The following is a 27,456-nucleotide window of genomic DNA, read 5'->3' as shown; positions in this document are numbered from 1 at the left end:
CAATCTTTTCCTCTGTGCCACTCCCGCTGCTGGGTGGGGCGATGGCAGGCTTTTCCACCCATCTGCCTGGGTCCAGTATGTGGGAACGTCGGCCTCCTGGTACATATCGCTTCCCCCAGGGGTACATTGGATGGGGTCCCAGTCCATCCGGAACGACGGCAAACACCTGGATCTCTCTCCTGCATTGGAGCAACACCGCCATCTTGCACAGAACCTGGTATCGCCACGGATCCTCTGCCAGCACCGCAGTTCCGCCACAGCGTTCCCAATTTATAAACCACAGGTTAGTGATTTGTAATCCACAGGTGTTTAAGATCCAAACAAGCAGTCCAGTTCCTCTTTCATCTCTCAGAGGCAGGCTTGCTGCAAAAGATATCGTATTAGCGGCAGCGGTCCTGCCGACTACGCCAAGTGTAGGGTCAGTGGGCCGGACTGGGGGTGGTCCCTCTGTATACCGCGCAGTAACGTACAGACACAAGATGGAGGCAGTTTTCGGGTGCAACAGGTCCAAGTTTATTTTTCGCCGTCCGACTGACGGCACTGACAACACACCGCAATTCCTTCACGGCCCTCCGTTTCCAGGCCCCGGTACACACACACCGTACTTTCACTTGGGACGTAGATACACACACCTCCCTTCCTCAGCTTAGTGACGTTCCTGCCAGATTGGTCACTGTGGCCGCCTTAGGCCTGTACACCAACAGTAATTTTACTGGTCAGCTGTCGTCAAATTCGGTATGCTTCCCCTCGGGACCTCGTCTGTACTGCGGTACTTCGTGTCAGGACCACCCCCCTGACTTCTTCTCTCCTCAGTCCCCTGGTTGAGCTTTCTTCACAACGCCCACTTTGCCGCAGGTTCCTCTCCTCTTGAGCTCCTCCCAGGGACTGGACCTTTCTGGAACCCTCCTGTCAAATTTATAACTTTCCCGGTTCCCTGTAACTCCGCCCCCCATGACCAACGGTTTCTAAAGCCCTAAGCTGCTGTCAAGTCCTGAACTCACACTCCTCCCTGCCATCTTGTGGTCAACCCCAGGTACTGCACGTCACCTACACTTTCCTAGCTGTTTCCCCACTGTCATAACTGCTATCTGCCTAAAATGTGCAAACCCTCCTTCCTACTTGCTGACAAGTCCGTCCATCAAGTCACCTTCCCTACAGCATCAGCAATGATCTTGTTCAATTTCACATCAAACAGGCGCCACCCATCGAACGGAAACTCGTAAGAGATTTCTGCAAAGTCAAATCTGATCTCAATACATTGAGCCATGAAATATGATGAATGGCCACACAATTGGTGCTGCCTGGGCAGAGCATTTAGCTGCATCTAATGATGCTGAACATAAATATCTGCCAGTCTGTGCGATCTCATCTGCAATACCTGCTAGCTCTACCTCCTGGGAACCAGCCAGACTACTGCAACGTAAATGATTAGCCCAAGCAGTAACTGCCTTGGATACCTAAGTACCTGCAAGAAGCAGGGTACAGGGCAAAGCCCGCTGCTTCAAAGACGGACTTTGCCACAGACTCTTTATGTCTGTCTGTGCGGTCTTTAAGTGTCGCTACCTCAGCAAGAGGTAAGGTAGATTTCCTACATAGGTGAGAAATGGGAGTATCTACCAAAGGCGGAGCAGACCAGAATGTTATCAACTCTGGTGGAAAAGGATATAACACTTCCATACGACTGTTTTTTCCAATGTCTTCTGAAGGATGTCCCCAAATTCCTCGTGTTTAGAAAAAGATTTAGCCTAGAGGTTGGGGGATCCTCTGACAACACCCCTAAAGACGAGTCAACAACAGACACCAGACTCACTACTGTTTCCCTCAACTTCCCCTTCTGATATGAGTCTAATACTCTGAGCTAGAACCACAGTCCGAGCATTGGCAGGAGTGTACTTCCTGAGAGGGGAAAAAGATCCGGGACGTTTTCCCCAGGAGCTGGAGGATGAGGTAAAGCAAGGCCGCTAAGATCTCGGCCAAGATCGGCAATACTGGTGCGGAGTGGCAGGAAGGTCCGACTTACTAACAGAGGTAGTCAGAACTCCAGCGTGGCAGCCACTATTGGCAAATGCTACACAGCAGTAACCCGCATCCTGGACACCCTGGTTAGTTCAGATACAGACAGAGCTAGATCACAAGCCCAAGAAGGTGGGACTATTCTCTCTTGTGACATTACAGAGGTTCCCTGAGCAGGTATAAGCAGGGAGAGAGGTGGAGGAGCACAGGACGTACAGTAGGTCACTGACTGTTCTGTGGAAAGCTTATTATTAAAGGCCAAGCATGCATTATAAGTGACTAGTGGGGTGCACGGTCTTCTCTGAACACTATAAGAGCCAGTAAGCTGGGAAAAATACAGCAGTGCTTTAAAAAAGTTAATGAAGAGCACCCCTGTGTTGCTGGCTTCCGTTTAGTTTCACCAGTGCGAGAAACAGGACAGCGTAAGTAAGGATACTACACAGGTGCCATATTTTAAAATACTGCATCGCAATATAGGACAGTCGGAAAAGGCAGAGGCAAAGCTAAAGAGGGTTGTCCGGAAGTGCTGCAGATTGGCCGATGCATTTGCCCGCCAGACACGCTGATTGGCAGGGCTCAGCGACTGCGCGGATTAGTCACTGCGTGCCTGTGAATTCAACAGACCAGCAGCGTGCCCGAGGGTTAACTACAGAGCTGTCACAGTAGCAGCGATGTCAGACACACAGGACTGCCGTGCCAAGGCAGAGGTGGCACCGCTGAGCAATAGCCACCAAGCAGTCCACCCCACCTGCGACTCCAGAGCAGAGAGTGTAGGAGGGAATCACTGAGGGAAAAGCAGGGCGGACTGAAACTGCATGCCATCACAGCGGCAAATTGCCTAACCCAGCCCCCAGTGCAGCGGAACCCTGAGCTGCCGATCGAACCTGGCAGCTGGGCATCACAGGCCTGAGCCTCTCCTCTAAAACACCGAGCCCCAGTCCTAACTGTCCCCACCGTCTTAAACAACCCTAAGAGACAGAGAGCAGGGTAGGGGAAAAATGAAGAAGTGGTAGGGGAGATGTGGTGTGCATGGGGGGGGTCGTAATAAGGCTATACTCACCTGTCCTAAAGAACCAAAATCCAATTTTCTGCTCCATGCAACACGCATGCTATTTGAGGTAGGTGGGAAGGATCTGACTGGCTTATGGACCGCCGCCCCAGTACCTGACCACTGACTGTGTCAAGGTATTATGGAAGAGGAGGCTAAGGACTGCACAATTATAACCTGTACTCTGCATAACTGCGTGGGTAGAACATAGGGCACAATTACACCCTGTTACCTGAACATGATCTAGCTAAAAAACAAAAAAGAAAGATGGTTAACGCCTAACCTAATGACTAAGACAGGTCTCAGGCAGACATTGCCTACACCTGACACTACAAAAAATTTTTAGGGAGCCTGAGGCTAAAAGGTGAGGTATAATCTGCTGGGGAGGAGACAATTTTAATTTAAAATGTTATAAATAGTGTCAGCCTACAGGTGGCAGCAGACTATTTCATGGTTCTCTGTGTCCCCCAATGAAGCAACCAAGAAATTATGTTTTTTGTGGCAGGTGAAGGTTTTATAGACATTCATAGACATGGGAGACATATTTTCAACATCTTGGTTCAGTGCCAAACGCAATGCATTCACTTGCATTGCTGTGCGGCCGGCAAATTAGCTCAGAAGTAATATCGGCGATGTGGATAAAGTTGTATATGCCATGTCTCACATGTATAGAAAAGCTAAAGTTGTGATAGGAAATTTGGTGTTAATAAATGGTCGATATGGCCTTCTAGGATTCGTACATCCAATTGGTGGCACCAGAGTCGAAGTCATCTTTATCTCTGAATAGGCAATTTGCATATTTAATTCCTAGAGGGGGATCGCATAGCCTATAAGTCTCATTACACCAAAATGACATGGTAAGAAAAGATTGATATTTATTTTACAGGGTGGGCCATTTATATGGATACTCCTAAATAAAATGGGAATGGTTGGTGATATCAACTTCCTGTTTGTGGCACATTAGTATATGGGAGGGGGGAAACTTTTCAAGATGGGTGGTGACCATGGTGGCCATTTTGAAGTCAGCCATTTTGGATCCAACTTTATTTTTTCCAATGGGAAGAGCGTCATGTGACACATCAAACTTATTGAGAATTTCACAAGAAAAACAATGGACTGCTTGGTTTTAACGTAACTTTATTCTTTCATGAGTTATTTACAAGTTTATGACCACTTATTAAATGTGTTCAAAGTGCTGCCCATTGTGTTGGATTGTCAATGCAACCCTCTTCTCCCACTCTTGACACACTGATAGCAACACCGCAGAAGAAATGCTCACAGGCTTCCAGTATCCGTAGTTTCAGATGCTGAACATCTTGTCTCTTCACAGCATAGACAATTGCTTTCAGATGAACCCAAAGATTAAAGTCTAAGGGGGTCAGATCAGGAGACCTTGGTGGCCATTCAACTGGCCCACCACGACCAATCCACTTTCCAGGAAACTGTTCATGTAGGAATGCTCGGACCTGACACCCATAATTGAAGGTATGGTGTAGTATATGGGATACAAAGACAGTGGAGCCATTCTTTATCAATGCAAACCTCAATGCCACTGGATATCTGAAATTGCTACATGATGATGTGTTGCCCTCTTTATGCCCTGAAGATGGCATGTTCCCTGAGTTTTCCCAGCAAGCAGTGCACCACCACATTATGGGTGTCAGGTCCGAGCATTCCTACAAGGAATCTAACCCCCTTAGACTAGCATTTCTTCTGCGGTGTTGCTATCAGTGTGTCAAAAGTGGGAGAAGAGGGTTGCATTGACAATCCAACACAATGGGCAGCACTTTGAACACATTTTATAAGTGGTCATAAACTTGTAAATAACTTATGAAAGCGTAAAGCTACGTTAAAATCAAGCACACAATTGTTTTTCTTGTGAAATTCTCAAGAAGTTTGATGTGTCACATGAACCTCTTCCCATTGAAAAAAAAAAAGCTGGATCCAAAATGGCCGACTTCAAAATGGCTGCCATGGTCACCACCCATCTTGAAAAGTTTCCTCCCTCCCATATACTAATGTGCCACAAACAGGAAGTTGATATCACGAACCATTCCCATTTTATTAGGTGTTTCCACATAAATGGCCAACCCTGTATATCTGTTATACAGTAAATGAATGAGACAGGTTACAAATGCAGGGTAGTATTGTACTGATTTTGTAGCAGGCAGTGATATGTCCACGCATGTCAGTAGTGAGGACGCAATTGCATGTAGTTAGCATAGTGTTGTGAGATAAAGATGGAAGCTGAGGCAAGCAGGCATAGACAAAGGTCTTCTAAGAGAAAGAGAAAGTAAAACAACAACAAAAACTCACTTCTGGATCTTGCATAACAATCATTGCAATTTAATAGGCCATTGCGGATCCTGACGTCAGTTCCAGTAGTTGCACCACCAAGTTGTCCCTTACAGATGCCACACTAAAAACAAGCAAAGGACAATTAATAAAATATAGTTACACAAATATGTTATTGCTATACACAATATAAAGCGACATTACTATAACTGGTGCGGTCTTTGCTTATGTCACCATTTTCCAAGACCTGGAACTTTTAAAATTTTCCATTGATGGCGCTGTGTGAGGACTTATTTTTTTGCACCCAGATAAGATAAGGGGAAGATAAGATGATCGCTTCTTATTGCATTTTTTTACAGGTTTTCAGTGACCAATAAAATGAAAATTTGGCATTTTGATTTTCTCTCTCCCACTACAGAGTTTACCCTTTGGGTAAATTAATTTTATATGTTGATAGATTGGACTTTTATAGATGGAGCAATATCACGTGTGTATTTTTTTACTTTTTATTTCTTTAATTTTAATGGGATAAAATAGGGGGGTAATTTAAATTTTTATATTTACATTTTTTTTTAGATTTTTTTCTTATTTTTAAAAATATATTTTCAGATTATATTTAAATTCTTTGAGTATTTTGTAGTCCCTTTAGGGAACTTGAACCTGCGATCAGGTGGTTGCTTATATATTGCAAAAATCATGGTCTTTTATGAACGTCACAAATTGGCCGGTTTCATTTCATAGAACCCCCGGCCATCATGGCAATCCATCGGTACACTGCAATCATGGGCAGTCAAAACAGCGTGCCTCCAAGCCACACTGCAAATGTCAGAGACTGACACTCACGACTGGTGTAGGCAGATGACAACCAGCCATCATTTGCCAGCAAACATGCGGGCTCAGGAACTGGATGGATGAAGCCCCGACATAGGAGATAGCATTTCCTCATATGTCAGGATGGGGTCCATTCATGAATCGTGGTCGATCTACACTTTGAAAACCAGATCATATAAGCACCTGGTCTTCCGACGAGTGAGATGACAATCCAAGATGTATTTTATTAGGACATGGACCGTACTTTAATGTCGATTATACAAACCTTGAAGCACTGGATGTGAAAGTACAGGCTGAGCGTTTCAATGATCATGGCTGCCCCCTTGCCAAGAGGATGTCCACACGTAGAGCACAATTTCTTCCCACTCACAGACCTGAAATACAGCGATTGATTTAGATAAGATACAATACATTCCTACACCTCAGTGCCGCCTAGAAGATCGGCCTTTGGTACCTGTTGAGTGACTGGCCCTGTGATGTTGGAGAAGGTGTGGAGTGGCCAATATCCCGGGGTCTGTCCTGAGGGTCAGATCTGTTCAACAAAACTAAATATTATTAGAGAGAAGTATATTCATGTTACTTAGGTAGCGGGGTCTAATATTTTACTCCTCTGCCCTTTTCACTGGCACATAGGTCAGTATGACACTATATAGGGGGAACGCGATCATCCCTGAAGCACCGGTAATTCGTTTTCCACCATGGTGGTGAATGAACAGAAATATTACATTATCAAAACAGATTATGAAAGTCTACAGTCAATATCAGTAGATAATCTTACCACAGATAGGTGGGCCTAAACCAAAAACGTACCCTTTTGAATCCACATAGGGCGTCCTCTGGAAGGCATTATTATTATCCACACAGTTATTACCATTCTCCGATAAATGTGAGTCTGAGGTCACGCCTGACAAATACAAAACAGGTGTATAATAATGAAAAAGATGCAACGAGCTGTGAAAAGGCATCATAAAAAAACAAGCATGTGTACAAGGAATACAGAGGTCAGACTAAAGTGGATCTGTCTACAGATTGCAGATTAAAAGCTTCATACACCCTTAAATAGGGCTTTTAAACCTGGAAAGACTGGTTTACATTGACAATCCTAAATTGGAGCATTTTAGGAGTCCAGCTAAAGAGTCCAAGAGTCTACTCACTCAGCCTGACAGCTGCAGCTTGTACTGAGCAGTGAGGGGATTTTTCAACAGCAGCAGGGAGGAGGGACACTGAGGAGCTGTCGATCAGTTTAGGTGTGGTAAGCTTCAGTTAAGTTTTCAAAAAGGATTATATAACTATTGTGATATTAATTTTCAAAGTAAGCATGCCAGCCTCATCAGGTCTATGAGATCTATTTCTAAATATATGTAGATTGAAATGTGAAATCTGTCAACAGATCTGCTTTGAAGCCATGTTTAGTCAGGAATATCTGACAAGTAACAGGCTCAACCAGCTGTAACTGACGGAATAATAATTAAATTATTATTATATATACAGTGGGGAAAAAAAGTATTTAGTCAGTCAGCAATAGTGCAAGTTCCACCACTTAAAAAGATGAGAGGCGTCTGTAATTTACATCATAGGTAGACCTCAACTATGGGAGACAAACTGAGAAAAAAAAATCCAGAAAATCACATTGTCTGTTTTTTTTTCATTTTATTTGCATATTATGGTGGAAAATAAGTATTTGGTCAGAAACAAAATTTCATCTCAATACTTTGTGATATATCCTTTGTTGGCAATGACAGAGGTCAAACGTTTTCTGTAAGTCTTCACAAGGTTGCCACACACTGTTGTTGGTATGTTGGCCCATTCCTCCATGCAGATCTCCTCTAGAGCAGTGATGTTTTTGGCTTTTCGCTTGGCAACACAGACTTTCAATTCCCTCCAAAGGTTTTCTATAGGGTTGAGATCTGGAGACTGGCTAGGCCACTCCAGGACCTTGAAATGCTTCTTACGAAGCCACTCCTTCGTTGCCCTGGCGGTGTGCTTTGGATCATTGTCATGTTGAAAGACCCAGCCACATTTCATCTTCAATGCCCTTGCTGATGGAAGGAGGTTTGCACTCAAAATCTCACGATACATGGCCCCATTCATTCTTTCATGTACCCGGATCAGTCGTCCTGGCCCCTTTGCAGAGAAACAGCCCCAAAGCATGATGTTTCCACCACCATGCTTTACAGTAGGTATGGTGTTTGATGGATGCAACTCAGTATTCTTTTTCCTCCCAACACGACAAGTTGTGTTTCTACCAAACAGTTCCAGTTTGGTTTCATCAGACCATAGGACATTCTCCCAAAACTCCTCTGGATCATCCAAATGCTCTCTAGCATACTTCAGACGGGCCCGGACATGTACAGGCTTAAGCAGTGGGACACGTCTGGCACTGCAGGATCTGAGTCCATGGTGGCGTAGTGTGTTACTTATGGTAGGCCTTGTTACATTGGTCCCAGCTCTCTGCAGTTCATTCACTAGGTCCCCCCGCGTGGTTCTGGGATTTTTGCTCACCGTTCTTGTGATCATTCTGACCCCACGGGGTGGGATTTTGCGTGGAGCACCAGATCGAGGGAGATTATCAGTGGTCTTGTATGTCTTCCATTTTCTAATTATTGCTCCCACAGTTGATTTCTTCACTCCAAGCTGGTTGGCTATTGCAGATTCAGTCTTCCCAGCCTGGTGCAGGGCTACAATTTTGTTTCTGGTGTCCTTTGACAGCTCTTTGGTCTTCACCATAGTGGAGTTTGGAGTCAGACTGTTTGAGGGTGTGCACAGGTGTCTTTTTATACTGATAACAAGTTTAAACAGGTGCCATTACTACAGGTAATGAGTGGAGGAAAGAGGAGACTCTTAAAGAAGAAGTTACAGGTCTGTGAGAGCCAGAAATCTTGATTGCTTGTTTCTGACCAAATACTTATTTTCCACCATAATATGCAAATAAAATGAAAAAAAAACAGACAATGTGATTTTCTGGATTTTTTTCTCAGTTTGTCTCCCATAGTTGAGGTCTACCTATGATGTAAATTACAGACGCCTCTCATCTTTTTAAGTGGTGGAACTTGCACTATTGCTGACTGACTAAATACTTTTTTTCCCCACTGTATATCAAATATATATATATGTTATTTTGCTATTGTAAACCGTTGAAAGCAAGAGTGACTTGGTTAGCACTGCAGTCTTATATATTCACACGACCATACCTGTGCAGGACCTAAAGGGGGAGAAAAGCTTCATAGAGGAGGTCAGTGGGAGCTGCTCCATATATGCATCTTGGTGTCTATATTTAAGGGCATTTAGATGGCCTGGTGTCAGTATGAGTTGTCTGGGAAAGTCATTCATTTAGGGGTCAAATCTAGGGTCAGATCTAGGGGCTGTCATCATTTGTGGGGTATGATCTGGTGTATGTATTTATTTAGAGGGTCTGGTGATGGAATTTATTTAGGGGAATCTGATCTGGGATTTTTTTCACATTCCGTCTTATTTTAGCACCCGAGCAGAAGTCTCTATTTAAAGATCTTTATTCGGTGGAATCATCAAGAATATATAACCTTAAGATACATGTGTGTTTAGGTCTTCATGTATAATATATACTGAGGTTTCATCTAAAGACTGTGTTTACTTAAGGGGTCTGTAGTTATTTTTGGGATCTGTAGATACCTGGGGTCTATATTTATTCTGGGATCCATAGAGGTCTATGATTTTAGGATTGGCATCAAGATATGTTTTGTTTTTGTTGGGGTCTGTATTTGTTCAGCATTCTGGTGTATTTATTTGATGGTCTTCAATTATTTGGGATCCAGTCTGGTGACACCGAATCTCTATTTAGGGGCTCTATGGTCTTAATTTACTCCATGTTCCAATCAGAGGTCTATTTATTTCAGGAATCATTTTAATATTATTTTATTTTCATAAATAATAAAATCTGACAACCATATTTGCCCCCCTATAAGTTGCTTTATTTTATGGATTTCCTAATATGTGACAACTTTTTACATTTTAGGATTGCCCTTTTAAAGAAATATAAAATTAAAAAGTAATTGTCATTTTAATTTTTATTTCATAAATTAATAGTACACCTGAAAATAATAAACTTAGTAATATATCTTATCAGAGAAATCTGCTTCTTTCTCCTCCTGGATTGAACTTTCATTCTGTACTCAGTCTGAATTGAGTGAAGACAGATTTTCATATGACTGAAACAGGAGAAGTCACTTGGTGCTTTTAAAATTCAATGCAGGGAGAGGAGTAGGGGGGGAGGCTAGAGGCAGACACACACATTCTGCTGCTAGTTTTCCTGAAACCACAGTTACAGTTCTCCACAGAACTTCTTCCATCCCAGTTATGGTAAAATCTGTTATAACTGAAGACAGACTTTACCCGTAAATTGAGAATTTTGAGAATGACTGATCAAGTGTAATAAAACAACAGTTATACTTATATTATTATTATATGTTACACTCTGTGAACTTAATATTGGCTTTGTGTTTCCTTAATAGTAACTGTCATCAAGAAAATGCCGTCCAATCTACAGGCATCATGTTATACAGTGGAAGGAGAGGAGCAGATTTATATAGGAATATGGAAAAAGATTCCGCATAACAAATGTTTTATGCATTTAAACCTTGCTCACTTTTGGCTTTGGCGTCCAGTGTGCGGTCCTATCAGTGACTGACACCTATCTCTGTAGGCACACTTATACAAGGAATATACAGTTAACTCAAAAGCCCAATATCAACAGATCTCTAAATGAGGAACACACAGGTTTTACTGAATAATTTCTACGTGTGAAAAAGATTTGGGTATACTAATCGATCAAAGGCTGCACATGAGTCAACAGTGTGATGCAGCAGAAAAAAAGGTCAGGCCTCATCTGGAATACTGTGTGCAGTTTTGGGCACCACATTAAAAAAAGACATTGAAAAACTGAAGCAAGTTCAGAGAAGAGCTACCAGGATGGTGAGCGCACTGCAAAGTATGTCCTACGAGGAACGGTTAAAGGGAACCGGACACCAGGTTTGGCGGCCACCACTTTTCAGGGCTTATCTGCAGCATTCTATAATGCTGTAGATAAGTGTTGTGAGTTCATTTTCCCCTTCACTACTGAGGCCCGAGGAACTCCCTCTTCTGGTGAAGAAAGGTAGTGAGCCTGATTGTCAAACACCTGGGGCTGATGATGATGACTGGCTGAGTGGAGTTAATGACTGGATATAAGGCTGCCGACGCCCTTCTGGCTTGCGGGTGATTTCTCTGTGGACTTCTAGGAAACCAGTCTGATTCCTGCTCATCTAAAGCTAAGATTTCTGCTTTGCCTTTTTGCATTAGTGTTTTGTTTTCCTTGCTTTTCTGGATTCTGCCATTGCCTGCTGGGGTTAGCTGAATCTCCTTTTGCCTGTTGCTCTGTCTTCAGAATATTCCTGAGTACTGACATAGCTTTTTTGAAGCCTAGCGTCTTCAGGGCCTTTTTTACTGTCAGTTTGTTGGCTCTTATTTTCATAGGGTTTTTCACGGATTGCAGACAGCAGCCTTCCTGTCCTTTCCTATCTAAGCTAGCGTGGGCCCCATCTTTGCTCAGTCTATCTTTCTGTCTGTGTTTTGTTCTTTCTTCTTGCTTCACCGTCATTATATGTGGGGGGCTGCCTTTTACTTTGGGGTCTGCTCTGGGGCAGTTTAGATTTCCCTTTCTGTCTTTAGGCTATGTAGTCCTCCGGCTGTGATCGAGGGGCCTAGGGCATCGTAGAAGCCCCCCACGGCTACTGCAGGTTGTGTTGATAGGTTCAGGGGTCTGCAATCCGATAGCTGCCAACTTCTCTGGTTTTCTGGACTTAGCTAGCATTACTATTTTTGCCTCCTACGGTGACTCAATCATAACAGAATCACCCACCATACCGCAGATTCTAGGGTACTCAATAGCAGGAAAGAATTGTATAAAAAAAAAAAAAAAAAAAAGTGTGTATATTTTTTCCTCTATATCTCTGAGGCCGTAGGGGGAATTTCTTTTTTTCTCTCAATGGAGATAAAGCAATTGCCTGATCGTGTGGAGCAGCTCACTGCGGAAGTGCGGGGAATTTCCACCTACCTTGCTCATTCACATGCTGCTGAACCAAAGATTCCTACACCTGATGTATTTTTTGGGGATCGGTCTAAATTTTTGAATTTCAAAAATAATTGTAAATTATTTTTCGCCTTGAAGCCTAACTCGTCAGGGAGCTCCGCGCAGCAGGTTAAAATTGTCATCTCTTTGCTGCGTGGCGATCCCCAGGATTGGGCGTTTTCTTTGAAACCAGATGATCCTATTCTGACTAATGTGAACGCATTTTTTCAGGCCTTGGGGTTGTTGTATGACGAACCTAATGCCATTGATCAGGCTGAAAAGACCCTGCTGGCATTGAACCAGGGTCGTGATTCTGCAGAGTTGTACTGTCAAAAGTTCCGAAAGTGGGCGGTACTTACTACCTGGAATGATAGTGCCTTGGCTGCTCTCTTTCGGGAGGGGTTGTCAGAAGCCGTAAAAGATACTATGGTGGGATTTCCTGTTCCCTCTGGTCTTGACGATTCTATGTCTTTAGCCATTCAGGTTGATCGGCGTTTACGCGAACGCAGAGCTGCACGAGAGGTGTTGCCACCTGTTGAACAGATGTCTGAACCTATGCAATGTGATAGAGTTTTTTCCAGAGAGCAGCGTCAGGAGTTCAGAAGGCGTAATAAGTTGTGTTTTTTCTGTGGAGATGCCTCGCATATTATTTTTGTCTGTCCTAAACGCGAGAAACGCTTTGCACACACGTTTTCTGTTGGTGGTGTTCAACCTAAGTTTCTTCTGGCTATTACTCTGATCTGCTCCCTGTCCACATTTTCCGCCAAGGCTTTTGTGGATTCGGGAGCAGCTCTAAACCTAATGGACTTGGATTTTGCTAAACGTTGTGGATTTCCGATGACACCTCTACAGACGCCTATCCCTTTGAGGGGGATTGATGCTACTCCTTTGGCTAAAAATAAACCTCAGTTTTGGACCCAGGTGGTAATGCGGGTCGCCCCAGACCATCAAGAAAATTGCAGGTTTTTGGTGTTACATAATCTGCATGATACTATTGTTCTGGGGTTTCCCTGGTTACAAATTCATAATCCAGTTTTGGATTGGAAATCTGTGTCTGTGGTGAGTTGGGGTTGTCGGTGTGCCTTTAGTGAGGCTCCGGTGTTTTCCACCTCTCCTCAGTCGCATGATGTTCCTGATTATTTGGCGGACTTTTATGATGTATTTAGTGAGAATGAGTCTGCGTCTCTGCCTCCTCATAGGAGTTATGACTGTGCTATTGAACTGAGCACGAGGCTATGCGATCCTATATTAAGGAGGCGTTGGAGAAGGGTCATATTAGACCATCCTCGTCACCCTTAGGTGCCGGGTTTTTTTTGTAGCCAAAAAGGATGGATCTTTAAGACCTTGTATTGATTATCGTGCTCTCAACAAAATTACTGTTAAATATCAGTATCCGTTACCCCTGATTTCTGATCTATTCTCCAGAGTTAAAGGTGCTTGCTGGTTTACCAAGCTTGACCTCAGGGGGCGTATAATCTTATTCGCATTAAGCATGGGGATGAATGGAAGACGGCGTTTAATACTACGGAGGGACATTTTGAGTACCTGGTGATGCCTTTTGGGCTCACTAATGCCCCTTCTGTCTTCCAGTACTTCATGAACGATATTTTCCGAGATTTTGTCGATAAATTTTTGATTATCTATCTGGATGATATTTTGATCTTCTCCAAGGATTGGGATTCTCATGTGGAACATATTCGGACTGTGTTCCGGATCTTGAGGGAGAATTCCCTGTATGTCAAAGGATCTAAATGCCTTTTTGGAGTACAGAGGATTTCTTTTTTAGGATTTATTTTGTCCCCGTCAACTAATGAAATGGACCCGGCCAAGGTACAGGCCATTTACGATTGGGTTCAGCCCACTTCTTTGAAGGCCCTCCAGAAGTTTTTGGGTTTTGCTAATTTTTATCGGAAATTTATAGCAAAATTTTCTAGTATTGCCAAGCCATTGACTGATTTGACTAAGAAGGGTGCTGATGTGTTAAATTGGTCTCCGGAGGCTGTTTCTTCCTTTCAGGAGCTGAAGCGAAGATTCACCTCCGCCCCGGTTTTGCGGCAACCTGATGTCTCACTTCCGTTCCAGGTAGAGGTGGATGCTTCTGAGATTGGTGCAGGAGCTGTTTTGTCCCAAAAGGATCTTGTAACATCTAAAATGAATCCCTGTGCTTTCTTTTCCCGAAAGTTCTCTCCATCTGAACGTAACTATGATGTGGGGAATCGGGAACTGTTAGCCATGAAATGGGCATTTGAGGAGTGGAGACATTGGTTGGAGGGAGCTAAGCATCAAGTCGTGGTCCTCACTGACCACAAGAATTTGATTTACCTAGAGTCGGCTAAGTGCTTGAACCCTAGACAGGCTAGGTGGGCCTTGTTTTTTACACGTTTTGATTTTGTGGTTTCTTTTCTTCCTGGAACTAAGAATGTCAAGGCTGACGCCCTCTCTAGGAGCTTCTTTGCTGATTCTCCTGTGGTGACCAAGCCTGCTACCATCTTAGGCGAAGGGGTAGTTCTTTCTGCCATCTCGCCCAATTTGAGACGTGCTCTGGAAGAGTTCCAGGAGGACAAACCTGAGCGTTGTCCCAGTGGAAAGTTGTATGTTCCTGACCAGTGGAAGAAGAGAGTGATGTCTGAAGTTCATTGCTCTGCTTTGGCTGGTCATCCAGGTATTGTTGGTACTAGAGATCTGGTGAGTCGGTCTTTTTGGTGGCCCTCCTTGTCTCGTGATGTCAGGAATTTTGTGCAGTCCTGTGGGACGTGCTCCCGGTCTAAATTGTGTTCTCGCTCTAGTGGGTTGTTGATGCCTTTGCCTGTCCCCAAGAGGCCATGGACCCATATTTCAATGGATTTCATCTCTGATATGCCTGTCTCTCAAAGGATGACTGTTATTTGGGTGATTTGTGATAGGTTCTCTAAGATGGTTCATCTTGTACCACTCCCTAAGTTGCCGTCTTCCTCTGAATTGGTGCCCCTGTTTTTACAACAGGTGGTTCGCTTGCACGGGATTCCTGAGAACATTGTATCTGACAGAGGAGTCCAGTTTGTGTCTAGATTTTGGAGAACTTTCTGTTCCAAGCTGGGAATTCAGTTGTCCTTCTCCTCTGCTTTTCACCCTCAGACCAATGGGCAGACAGAGAGAACAAACCAGACCTTGGAGTCATATTTGAGATGTTTTATTTCTGCTGATCAGGATGATTGGGTTTCATTTTTGCCCTTGGCCGAATTTGCTTTAAATAATAGAGCTAGTTCTGCCACTTTGATGTCTCCTTTTTTTTGTAACTTTGGGTTTCATCCTCGATTTTCTTCAGGGCAGGTGGAGCCCTCTGCCAGCCCAGGGGTTGACACTGTGGTGGAGAGAATGCACCAGATCTGGGACCAAGTGGTGGATAAGTTACAGTATCTCTCTCCCAGGAAAAGGCCCAGCGGTTTTCCAACCGACATAGGACCATTGGTCCCCAATTTAAGGTTGGTGATATGGTGTGGTTATCATCAAAAAATATTGCTATGAAGGTGGCTTCTCCTAAGTTTAAGCCTAGATTTATTGGACCTTACAAGATTTTGGAGATTATTAATGCGGGCTCTTTTCGTTTGGCTCTTCCTGTCACATTTAAAATCCATAATGTGTTCCATAAATCTTTGTTGAAGAGGTTTGTTGAACCTGTTGTTCCGGGGGTTGCACCTCCAGACCCTGTATTGGTTGAAGGTAACATGGAATATGAGGTAGAGAAAGTACTGGATTCCCGTCTGGCTAGACGGAGACTCCAGTATTTGGTTAAGTGGAAGGGTTATGGTCAGGAGGATAATTCCTGGGTCTCTGCCTCTGATATTCATGCCAAAAGATTGGTGCATGCCTTTCATCGGGCTCACCCTGATCGCCCTGGTGGCGTGGTTGAGGGTTCGGTGACCCCTCCTCAAGGGGGAGGTACTGTTGTGAGTTCATTTTCCCCTTCACTACCGAGCCCGAGGGACTCCCTCTTCTGGTGAAGAAAGGTAGTGAGCCTGATTGTCAAACACCTGGGGCTGATGAAGATGACTGGCTGAGTGGAGTTAATGACTGGATATAAGGCTGCCGACGCCCTTCTGGCCTGCGGGTGATTTCTCTGTGGACTTCTAGGAAACCAGTCTGATTCCTGCTCATCTAAGGCTAGTTTCACACTTGCTTTTTTTTGCAGCGCGTTTTTCCTGCAAAAAAACGCATTGAAAAAACGCATACAAAAGCATACAACTGCTGCGTTTTTTTCAAGCATTTTTATGAGCATGCATGAAAAAAACGCAGCGTTTTTATGCGTTTGTATGCGTTTTTAGTGCGTTTTTACCGCGTTTGCGTTTTTTTCCAACATTAGGTGGCCCCTCACACTAACCCAAACCATGACTTTACTAACCCTAACCCTGACCCTAACCCTAACCCTGACCCTAACCCTAACCCTAACCCTGACCCTAACCCTTAGCCAAATCATACTTAACCCTAACCCAAACCCTAAACCCTAACTAACCCTAACCCTAACCCTGACCCTAACCCTAACCTTAACCCTGACCCTAACCCTAACCCTAACCCTGACCCTAACCCTAACCCTGACCCTAACCCTTAACCAAACCATACTTAACCCTAATCCTGACCCTAACCCTGACCCTAACCCTTAACAAAACCATACTTAACCCTAACCCTGACCCTAACCCTAACCCTGACCCTAACCCTGACCCTAACCCTTAACCAAACCATACTTAACCCTAACCCTGACCCTAACCCTAACCCTGACCCTAACCCTAATCCTGACCCTAACCCTTAACCAAACCATACTTAACCCTAATCCTGACCCTAACCCTGACCCTAACCCTTAACAAAACCATACTTAACCCTAACCCTGACCCTAACCCTAACCCTGACCCTAACCCTAACCCTGACCCTAACCCTTAACCAAACCATACTTAACCCTAATCCTGACCCTAACCCTGACCCTAACCCTTAACCAAACCATACTTAACCCTTACCCTGACCCAAACCCCAACCCTAACCCTGACCCTGACCCTAACCCTAAACCCCCTTAACTAACCCTAACTCTAACCCAAACCCCTAAATTCCATGGTTAAAAAAAAAAAACGCATATGCAAAAAAACGCATACATGAGCATGCCAGTGCGCACATATGCGCATCCATAGGCTATAATGGCCATTTTTAGCGCAAAACGTGCGCATATGTGCGCATGCGCTTTTTTGCAGGGCCAAAAAATGCAACATGCTGCGTCTGGAAAATACAAACGCACACCCCAAAAAAACGCAGCGCATGAAAATCGCATACATGCGCTTACAAGCGCGCAGGTATGCGCACCCATGTTAAATATAGGGGAAAAAACGCATGCGCACATATGCGTTTTTTTCCAGTGCTAAAAAACGCAAATGTGAAACCAGCCTAAAGCTAAGATTTCTGCTTTGCCTTTTTGCATTAGTGTTTTGTTTTCCTTGCTTTTCTGGATTCTGCCATTGCCTGCTGGGGTTAGCTGAATCTCCTTTTGCCTGTTGCTCTGTCTTCAGAATATTCCTGAGTACTGACATAGCTTTTTTGAAGCCTAGCGTCTTCAGGGCCTTTTTTACTGTCAGTTTGTTGGCTCTTATTTTCATAGGGTTTTTCACGGATTGCAGACAGCAGCCTTCCTGTCCTTTCCTATCTAAGCTAGCGTGGGCCCCATCTTTGCTCAGTCTATCTTTCTGTCTGTGTTTTGTTCTTTCTTCTTGCTTCACCGTCATTATATGTGGGGGGCTGCCTTTTACTTTGGGGTCTGCTCTGGGGCAGTTTAGATTTCCCTTTCTGTCTTTAGGCTATGTAGTCCTCCGGCTGTGATCGAGGGGCCTAGGGCATCGTAGGAGCCCCCCACGGCTACTGCTAGTTGTGTTGATAGGTTCAGGGGTCTGCAATCCGATAGCTGCCAACTTCTCTGGTTTTCTGGACTTAGCTAGCATTACTATTTTTGCCTCCTACGGTGACTCAATCATAACAGATAAGCCCCTGATCCGCCGCCCTCCTGCTTGCTTCTTGGCTCCCCGACATCCGACATTGCGCTCATGTGCAGGCGTACTTATGTGCCCTGTTGAGGGAAAAGCAAAGTATTGCAGTGCGCAGATGCTGGGACTCTCTGACCTTTCCCGACATCTGCGTATTGCAGTATTTTGCTCTGCTCTCAGATCATAAGAAGATGGGAAGCGCCGGGCCCAGACCTGCGACACCCATCGGACCAGACTGCCCCCGGACGAGTATAATAAAAGTTATTTTTCTCATCTTTCAGGTCGGATCGGGGGCTTATCTACAGCATTATAGAATGCTGTAGATAAGCCCTGATCTTAAATCGGCCAAACCCATTATTTTGTTTCATAGCAACCCCATAATCCAATGTGACTGTAAAAGGATATTCAAGCAAAAAACATATTTCAATATGCAAGAAAAGAGAAACCAAGGTGAGGCTTTAGGTTAGTAGTCCATGGGAAGACACGGCTCACCTAACGGAAGGTGAAGTTTGGTAGAAGCATTGTGCTGCTGCTCTGGGTTTTGGTCCATTGGTTTTCCGGATGTAGACAACTTCTCATTTTCAGTACCGCTGATAATAAAAGACATAAGAGAAATCATAATAATAACTTTATTTATATAGATCCAACATATTCCACAACACCTTCATATTAACAATACTGAAACAATCCATAATGTGATAAGGTGCAATAAAACGTTGTCATTGTACAATAAAATGTCATGTGACTTTCTAAAATAGTTTCCATTTCAGTTCCAAACCACTTTCAAGATCTGCGCTTGCTGCCAATGAATAGCTCACATGCCAGCGAGGGCATTCTCTTTTACTTATAAACCTCTCTTGCACACATACGTGTTCCTTCTTGTGCGATCCTCGTCTGCTTTATGAGCAGCCCCTTCTCTGGCCGATAACTGGGGCCATGGGGTGTTCTCAGCTGAATGTGAATCTTCCATTAGATGATTTCGGTTTTGTATCCAGGGCTGTAAATAAGAGATAATTTTGAAGTTGTTAATGTGTGATTGTCTAACATTTCCACTAATTATATATTACCGCCACACATAAAAAAGCAATACTTGTGCCCTCCCTCATACTTTATACTGCAGCTTTAACATGTTGCTTCTGTGTAGACATTTACCATGGGATTAGAACATACAGCAATGGTTCTCACTACAAAGAGTGACACTACAACAAACTAAACTACAAGTAATGAATCCATCAATTCATGAAAAAACGATAAGCTCCTAGGAGCGGAGACCTCTCATTTTGTTTCATTGCTAATTAATTTTAATCACTTTAAAAGCAATGAAATTTGTTGGCTGCTACATAAAGAAAATTACAATTAAAAGACTGGGGAAAATCAGATGAGAGCTACACATGAACACATGCACAGGGGTAAATGGCGCTTATTAGGAAGGCATATGGGAGATCAGCTTTAGGGCGCATGCACATGGCCGTATTCGAAGTGCGATCTAACAAAACGTCAAATCGCACTCGGACCAATGTTATTCTATGCGTCCGATTTTTTCCTTGGACCGACTCAGAAAAGAATCGCAGCATGCCCAGGTCATCACGCTCGGCCATGCAAATGAACGAGTCCACGAAAAACATCGGACTGCACTTGAATGACATCCGATTTTTACAGGCAGACACAATGGAGAAGATGAAGACATTTTTTATCCATCTTTCCCTCATCCAAGGAGAATCGGATTACACTACGATCATATTCTGATCAAACATTAATCAGAGTTTGACTACAGCAGGCTTGACCAGATTCTGTGACTCTGGCATTAAAGCGTTATTCCAAAATAAGTTATCCCCGGTCCATTGGAAAAAGAATAACTTACTTACTTTCCTCAGCAAAATAAACTATTTGCTGTGAGTGCAGGAATCAGAGCTGCAATTTTCAGCTGTTGGCTGCAGTATGCACAGGATAGGCAAAAATCTGTTCAACAAAAGCTGGGCCTTTTCTGAAAGGCCACAGAGGCTGCCACACCATTAAGCAAGAGGCACCACTAACCAAACACCACCATGAAGATGAAAGATCTCCAAACAAGTCAGGGACAAAGTTGTTGAGAAGAACAATTCAGGGTCGCTTTACAAAAATATCCCAATAGCTGATTATCCTCAGGAGCACCATCAAATCCATTATCATCAAGTGGAAAGAACATGGCACCACAACAAACCTGCTAAGAGAGGGCCGCCCACCAAAACTCTCAGTCTGGGCAAGGAGGTCATTAATCAGAGAGGCAGTACAGAGACCAAAGGTAACCCTGCAGGAGCTGCAGAGACTGGAGTGTTTGTCCATATCACCACAATAAGCTGTACACTCCACAAAGGTGGCCTTTATGGAAGAGTGGGAAGAAAAAAGCTTTTTTCTCACATACAAAAATTGTAAGGGTTGTTTTTAGTTTGACAAAAGACATGTAGTAGACTCCCCAAATGTATGGAGGAAGGTGCTGTGGTCAGATTTGACCAAAATTGAACGTTTGTCCACCAAGGTAAATGCTAAATCTGGCGCCAAACCAACACTGCCCATCACTCCAAGTACAACGTTCCCACAGTGAAACATGGTGGTGGCAGCATCATGCTGTGGGGATGTTTTCGACAGCAGGGACAGGGAAAATGGTCAGAGTCAAGGGGTAGATGGATGGTGCAAAGTACAGAGATATTCTTGTGCAAAACCTGTTTCAGTCTGTCAGTGATGTGAGACTGGGACAGAGGTTAACCTTCCAAAAAAACACTGACCCAAAGCATACATGTGGCACCCCTGAGGGTTCAGTTGCCACAGAGATACTGCACCTCACCCAGAAGTGCGGTATCCCACTTCCCAGGTAAGGTGTAGGCACCTGACAGTACTCTAACACCTGCACCCAACACACACCCTATAGCAGCAGGGCATCTGGATGTACCCTACGGGAGGATGATCTCAACCCTGCCTGGGTGGTAAAGGGTGTTGGGAGGTGGGTGGAGCTAGTGGGACAAGAGCAGGAGAATAGAGGTTAGTTGGGAGTCCGCCCTGAGGAGAGGAAGTGGAAGGACGTGTGTGAAGCAGCTCCTGGTCAGGAGGAGCTGCCGCAAAGGAAAGAGACTGAAATAAGCTCCCAGTAGAGGGAAGGGCTCCCAGAGGCACGGTACAGCAACCATACTGTCCATGGGGCTCATTCCACGCAGGCTGACGTCGGGTGGAGGGACTGGCCCTAAAACTAGTGGTGTGAACAACGGACTCAGCTAGATCAACCAGAGGCTCCGTGCATTGCAAGTGCTGCAGCCAAATCTACAATTACACACTGAAAAGGCAGACAAATAGGATCCAGAGACCCAAAGGTTATTCCCGCCAAGATCCGAGTCTGCTGGCTTGGAACACTGTTTGTGAAGGTACTGGACAGGAGGGAGGAAATCAGCACAGGGAGGGGGCCAGGAAAGGAACACACTGAATGGAGTTCTGGAAAGGTGTTCTCCATCTGCCAGAGAGTTTGCTGGACCCCTCACCTGGAGAACGCAGCGCCAAGCGGGTATTCGCGTACACAAGAACTGTGAGTAAAGCTTTGGAACTGTACCCAGTTGTGTCCTCTGAATTCTTTCTGCAACACCTACTCAGCGCTGCTACATCTACCACTACCAAATATACATCTTTTCTACCACCACTGCCCTGGGACAAAAGCTCTGCCTGTCCCAGACAATCTGCTGTGCAGCGCTGGTCACCTCTGACCAGAAACCACAGGTGGCATCACGAACTTATCTACACATAGACTTTATTCTTAATCAGTTCTTATTTTACATGGACACTCAGGGCCACGGCCCGGTCACTGCTGTCGTGACACATCCCCTTAAGACACCGGCCTGGTACCGAGTAACCCACGGCCCTAGGGAGTGCTCGAGTGGCTTAAGGGAAAACGTGTAAATGTTTTAGGGTGGCCTAGTCAAAGCCCAGATCTTAATCATCCAATTGAGAATCTGTGGTCAGACTTGGAGATTGCTGTTCACCAGAGGAAACCATCTAACTTGAATGAACTGGAGCAGTTTTAACTTGAGGAATAGGCAAAAATCCCAGTGGCCAAATGTGGAAAGCTCAAAGAGACTTATCGAAAGCACTTTGCAGCTGTAATTGCCACAAAAGGAGGCTTTTGCAAAGTACTGACTTTAGGGGGTGAATAGTTATGCACATTGTAGTTTTCAGATATTTTGCACTATTTGTTGTTTGCTTCACAATAAAAAGAAAACCAAATGCTCACAGTTGTAGGCATGTTCTTTATATGAACTGATGCAAACCCTCAAAAAACACAGTGAAATTCCAGGTTGTGATGTAGCAAAACACGAAAAATGCCAGGGGGGAGGAGGAGGTGAATACTTTCACAAGCCACCTTATTTGTTAGACTGGCACAAGGCTGCTGAAAAATGCAGTGCCAGGTACACCCATTACTAGGGATATGGCGCTACTCTGGGGTAAACAATGAGAGATAATCCGCATAATTGCTTCAAATCAGACCAAACCAATCAGATAATCAGATATTCTTGGACTTTGCAAATGATAGGCCATCAATATTTTTATCTGAAAAAGACCAAGCATGTAACTCCATATTGTCCTCAAGTGTTACCATGTCGATAGGGGTATAAACAGTAACTGGAGAAAGAACATACCTCTCCCGGTACGCCTGCTCCTGCTTCACTATGGTTGGAGACTGAACTCCCATTCGTTTCAGATAAACCATGATGGACACTGCTGACTGGTGACATGGTCAATGGCAACACTGTGTCTTCTATGATTTTTCTTTCCTAAAAGGCACAAGCATTGTTGGTTACAACAACAGACGGAGAAACAGTGATGACTGCCACCAAGAAATGTGCTGCTGGAAGGTGTAAGATTGCGTTTGGAGAAATGTCACCGAAATGCAAGCTTTATTCCATAGGAGAGAGCAGCGTGTCCCCATTCTGGAAAAGTTGTGAAGCCTGTTCTAATAGATTTACAAGAATAAGACTTTTTCCGTCACTATAGCTATTCTTTCTTATTATATAGTGCGACAGCTAAGGTGCATACTTAATTCCCTTCCAATCCATTGATTTCTGTACAGGCCTGGTTTCGTACACTCAAAAACCTGGTCTGCCCTTCTTCAGGACTCCGTTTCCCCTTCTATAGCAGATAGGACGTCACGCTATCCACAGCTACTTTCTACAGTAGATCATTTCAGTGCCATTTGACATCACAGTTTACCAAGTATTATTGTTCTGGTTGGAAAGTGCACATTGTGGGTTTGTTGCCTTCAGTTTGATTCTACTAACGAACATATATGGAAACAAGGAGTAAAAGAAACACGTGTGAAACAAACGAGAATTTGTTAGGCCTTCAATTCCTCATAGTACCCCTGTTTTACTTTGATGACGCTTTACACCCATGTCTTCATGATCTCAAGCAGATGAAACTGCCTTTCATGAGGACTGCCAGAAGAAACAAAGACCAAGAATTATCTCTGCTGCAGAGGATAAGTTCTTCAGAGTTATCAGCCTCAGAAACTACAATTTGATTCTTTGTGATATTTGCTGCCTTCAGTCTGACTTTACAATGTGCACATTCCAATAACAACAAAGAAATGTGCATGAATAAATGTGTCCAAACTTTTGACAAGTACTGTGTCCTCATAGCAGCCTATCTACAGTATGTGCACTACATATTGGAAATCTCAGTTGTACCCCATTAGCCTATGAAATTTTAGAGATTTTATATTGCAAATCAGAGCTATAAGTCATTCTCAAGAAAAATTACTGATTAATAATTTTTCTTTGACTTTTGGTACATCACTTACTGGCAAAACAGCTTAATATCTTAATAATGTCCCTTGTCTTACACATGTTTATTATACTTGTCTATATTTCCCCTTTTCACATGTAAAGCGCCATGGAATAAATGGCGCTATATAAATGCATAATAATAATAATAATAATAATAATAATATCTTAGCTCTTCGTCACATTTATTTATGGAATAGACTAAATAATACAGTTCATTAATACCTCCTCGTAATATTTGCGCTCCTCCTCCTCCACCTCCTTCTGAGCCTTCTCCCACTCCTCCTTTAATTTCTCTTGTTCTTTTTGGTACCTTTCCTGTTGAAAATTGAGACAATTATCCACGATGAAGGAAGACGAGGACTAGCTGTCAGTTGTAAATGTATCTATAAAATAATAAATCTACAGGGATGAAATCAGTCCATGATTCAAATTAGCTAGAAATGGGAAGCCATATTATTATTTATCAACACTGCCCTAGTATTAAAGATTATATATCCATTAATGAGTTGAAAAAAAAAAAATCAATGTTATTTAGCGAGAAAGGACATTGTATAGGTTTGATAGTAGCATTTTAAAGGGGTTATCCTGGACCATTTTTGTTAAAACTATGGGCCTAAGAAGTAATAGGCAGGTAGTTGCTAACTATCGGCCTGTTGTGCCCAGCGCTGATCTCTGAAGGCTCAGAGCGGTCACAGACCGCTCTTGAAGGCGATTCTGTGGCATCTTCTGACATCACGCCAGCAGAGCAGTGGCTTCTCTTCCGATCTGCTCTGTTGACTGCCGATGTCATGCTGATTGACGGCCGGCTCCCTGCTGCCTAACTGCAAGGATCTGGCTATCAGTCAATAGGATGGTGGCAGCCACACCCCGTCAACAGAGCAGCCCAGAAGATGATCTCTTCTGTTGATGTGAAGCAGCTGAAATGCCAGCAGGAGCGGTCAATAACCACTCTGTGCTGGAGATGAGTATAACAAGCAGGTACGGTAGTTAGCAACTACCTTCCTGTTAGTTTTTAGACTGAGAATAAAAAAATAATCCTGGATAATACCTTTAAAGCTACAGGTAACCTGCAATAAGGAGGCCACAAACCACACCACTAAAAGCTGTAAAAAAAATTACATGATTTTTCCAAATTTACTTTTTCAGTCTTAAAATAGAACAGCACCAAGTTTGAACCAATCTGTTTACTATATTATTCGCCCGACGTTCAGCGAGTGGTCAAAGAGTGAACAAAATTGTTGGGTCTTAGGTCCCGTTACACTAAGCGATATTGCTATAACGTCACTGGTTTTTGTGACGCAGCAGCGATATTGCTAGCGATATCGCTATGTGTGATACTTACCTACAACCCGCTCTCCCACTGGTTATCGCTGATCGCGCGAGAACGGCCTGGACCGTTTCTCGTCGGCCACTTCCTGCTGGGCTTCCTGCTGGCGCCGACGAGTGACGCGTGGAGCCGGGCGGGAGGACGTCAGGATCGCTGCGTCTGACAGGTAAGTAGCGATCCCCGACCCCTGCTATGTCGCTGGTGAGATCTGCCTGTGTGGCAGCTCACTAGCGACCACTTAGCGATGCACCAGCGATCCTGACCGGGTCATATCGTGGTCGGGATCGCTGGTACATCGCTAAGTGTAACGGTACCCTTATTCAGACATCCATTTTTTAGGGTTGTATCTGTTTTTCTTACACAAAAGAATAAATAAAAATTAAACAGTAAAAAATGGACAGTTCTCAAATTTGTCTTTTTTTTTTTGCAGATACTTGATCTGCTAAAAACATGGACATGTAACAGATCCTTAGACTATAATGGGTTTATGTTCTCTTCATGAAAAATATGGATGGAGCACATAAGTGAAATAAGGATGTCAGAATGACGTCTCAGTAGGGATCTATTATAAGGCTGTGTGCACACGGTGCGGTTTCTGCTGCGTTTCCGCAGCGGATTTGCCCCTGCGGAAACGCAGCAGTTCCGCTGACCAAGTACAGTACAATGAAACCCTATGGGGTTTCAAAAACGCTGTGCTGACGGTGCGTTTTTTTCCGCGCGGTTTTGCTGCGGTTTACAAACCGCAGCATGTCAATTGTTTGTGCGGATTCCGCAACGGTTTCATACCTCTACCATAGTAGAGGTGTGAAACTGCAGGGCAAAATCGCAAACCAAACCGCAGGAAAACCGCAGGTAACTTTACCTGAGTTTTTACCTGCGTTTCCGCGCGGAAAAAAACGCAGCAGAATCCGCAACGTGTGCACATAGCCTAAGGGCACATTTAATCCAGTTTACTGTAAAGGGATATGGATCAGATAGTTTCCTATAAGAGCAACTTCGACACCGGAAGTATCAGTTTTCAGATCGGACGATTTCCATAGAGAGTCACTTTGTGAGGTAGTGTGCTGCACAGCTCTACTGTATGGTCACTCATTTATCCCTCAACATCAAGTAGCTGTGTAGTAAGGGCAACTACATTTTCAGCACTGATGGATGTTTTATACTGAGTGCTAAAGTTCATAACATTCATGCTACTCGAACCACAGACAGCATGAATCACATTCTTTTATACCCTGAAAAGCCAGGCAGGGACTACTTTAACCCCTTCACCCCCAAGGGTGGTTTGCACGTTCATGACCAGGCCAATTTTTACAATTCTGACCACTGTCCCTTTATGAGGTTATAACTCTGGAACGCGTCAACGGATCTAGGCGATTCTGAGATTGTTTTCTCGTGACATATTGTACTTCACTTTAGTGGTAAAAAATTTTCGCTATAACTTGCGTTTATTTATGAAAAAAACAGAAATACGGCAAAAATTTTGAAAATTTTGCAATTTTCAAACTTTGAATTTGTATGCCCTTAAAACAGAGAAATATGTGACACAAAATAGTTACTAAATAACATTTCCCACATGTCTACTTTACATCAGCACAATTTGGGAAACAACATTTTTTGTTAGGAAGTTATAAGGGTTAAAATTTGACAAGCGATTTCTAATTTTTACAACAAAACTTACAACACCATTTTTTTTAGGGACCACCTCACATTTGAAGTCACTTTGAGGGGTCTATATGGCAGAAAATACCCAAAAGTGACAACATTCTAAAAACTGCACCCCTGAAGCTACTCAAAACTACATTCAAGAAGATTATTAACCCTTCAGGTGCTTCACAGGAGCAGAAGCAACGTGGAAGGAAAAAATGAACATTTAACTTTTTAGTCACAAAAATAATATTTTAGCAACAATTTTTTTATTTTCCCAAGGGTAACAGGAGAAATTGGACCCCAAAAGTTGTTGTCAAATTTGTCCTGAGTACGCTGATACCCAATATATGGGGGGGAACCACTGTTTGGGCACAAGGCAGGGCTCAGAAGGGAAGGAGCCCCGTTTGACTTTTTCAACC

General features: G+C 43.8%; 1 protein-coding gene across 1 annotated transcript in view; it reads right to left on the bottom strand.

Moving 5' to 3' along the window:
* LIMCH1 (LIM and calponin homology domains 1) overlaps positions 1-27,456 on the bottom strand; it is a 428,272-nt gene that overhangs the window by 8,643 nt on the left and 392,173 nt on the right. The window contains exons 26-33 of the mRNA XM_073561147.1: positions 24,286-24,378; positions 22,918-23,052; positions 19,132-19,259; positions 18,755-18,852; positions 6,998-7,091; positions 6,642-6,719; positions 6,453-6,561; positions 5,378-5,480 (exon numbers count right to left, since the gene is read on the bottom strand). Coding sequence (XP_073417248.1) covers positions 5,378-5,480; positions 6,453-6,561; positions 6,642-6,719; positions 6,998-7,091; positions 18,755-18,852; positions 19,132-19,259; positions 22,918-23,052; positions 24,286-24,378 — 838 coding nt within the window. The remainder of the gene's footprint in view (positions 1-5,377; positions 5,481-6,452; positions 6,562-6,641; positions 6,720-6,997; positions 7,092-18,754; positions 18,853-19,131; positions 19,260-22,917; positions 23,053-24,285; positions 24,379-27,456) is intronic.

Source organism: Dendrobates tinctorius, unplaced genomic scaffold (genome assembly GCF_039654945.1).
Source record: "Dendrobates tinctorius isolate UK_male_01 unplaced genomic scaffold, ASM3965494v1 ptg000314l, whole genome shotgun sequence".
NCBI classification, from domain to species: domain Eukaryota; kingdom Metazoa; phylum Chordata; class Amphibia; order Anura; family Dendrobatidae; genus Dendrobates; species Dendrobates tinctorius.
The sequence above is the reverse complement of the archived record's forward strand: the minus strand, read 5'-3'. Positions and strand labels throughout refer to the sequence as shown.